We start from the raw sequence: 969 nt of genomic DNA on the forward strand, positions 1-969 counted from the left end.
TTTTTTTGACACTGAATCTCACTCTGTCCATCAGGCTGGAGTGCAGGGGCAATCTTGGCTCACTGCAACCTCCACCTCCTGGGTTCAAGCAATTCACCTGCCTCAGCCTCCCGAGTAGTTGGAATTACAGGCGTGTGCCACCATACCCAGTTAATTTTTGTATTTTTAGTAGAGACAGTTTCACCATGTTGGCCAGGCTGGTCTCAAACTTCTGACCTCAGGTGATCCACCCACCTCAGCCTCCCAAAGTAGAGGTGTGAGCCACCACGCCCGGGCCAGATATTCTGCTAATTCTATTATACCAACTAATGTATGTTTCCTTTGTTATCATTTCCCTCTTTTAAAATCAGTTTTCATATAAACACAAAGTTAACGTGATGGCTTTTACTAACACATACTGTATGGGGGACAGCCAGTGGAGTCAGAAGACTTGGGTTCTGATCCAACTGCGCTGCTCACAGGCAGTTGCTGAGCAAGTTGCTCAATCTGTCTCTCTCACCCGTATCATCCAGAAAATAAAGGGATTGGAAAGAAAGTTCTGAAGTCAATGTGGCACCTATCAGAATCTCAGTGTTTTCTTACTATGTTCCTCAACATTCAAACAGCACATTTTATGTTTTCGAACACCGGGGAGAGAACAGCACAGTGTGCAACAGAAGAAGCTAATGGTTTTAAGTACATTAGTAACAGCCGGACCTGGAGGAAAGGTGGGAAGAGTGTCATTATGGGAAATGAGGTATGCACTCTTCATAATCATACTGCCTCTTCAAGGATCCTGGGAGCAGACACAACTCAGCAAGGCTTGGTGCTTTTGCTAGACAGCCTCTAGCTAGCTTAAACCCGACATCTACTGCATTTCCTGCTTCTAATTAGTACATACAAGCTAATGTACAAAATGTGAAAAAGCATTAAGAAAATGAAAATTACCTGTTTTATCACCTAGTGATGACTACTAACAGCCTATAATCT

General features: G+C 43.6%; 1 protein-coding gene across 1 annotated transcript in view; it reads right to left on the minus strand.

Annotated features, from left to right (window-relative positions):
- AK7 (adenylate kinase 7) overlaps positions 1-723 on the minus strand; it is a 117,279-nt gene extending 116,556 nt beyond the window's left edge. The window contains exon 1 of the mRNA XM_011991806.1: positions 680-723. Within this exon, the coding sequence (XP_011847196.1) occupies positions 680-723 (44 nt within the window). The remainder of the gene's footprint in view (positions 1-679) is intronic.
- Positions 724-969: the final 246 nt, after the last annotated feature.

This window comes from Mandrillus leucophaeus, unplaced genomic scaffold, assembly GCF_000951045.1.
Source record: "Mandrillus leucophaeus isolate KB7577 unplaced genomic scaffold, Mleu.le_1.0 Scaffold4, whole genome shotgun sequence".
Lineage (NCBI taxonomy): Eukaryota > Metazoa > Chordata > Mammalia > Primates > Cercopithecidae > Mandrillus > Mandrillus leucophaeus.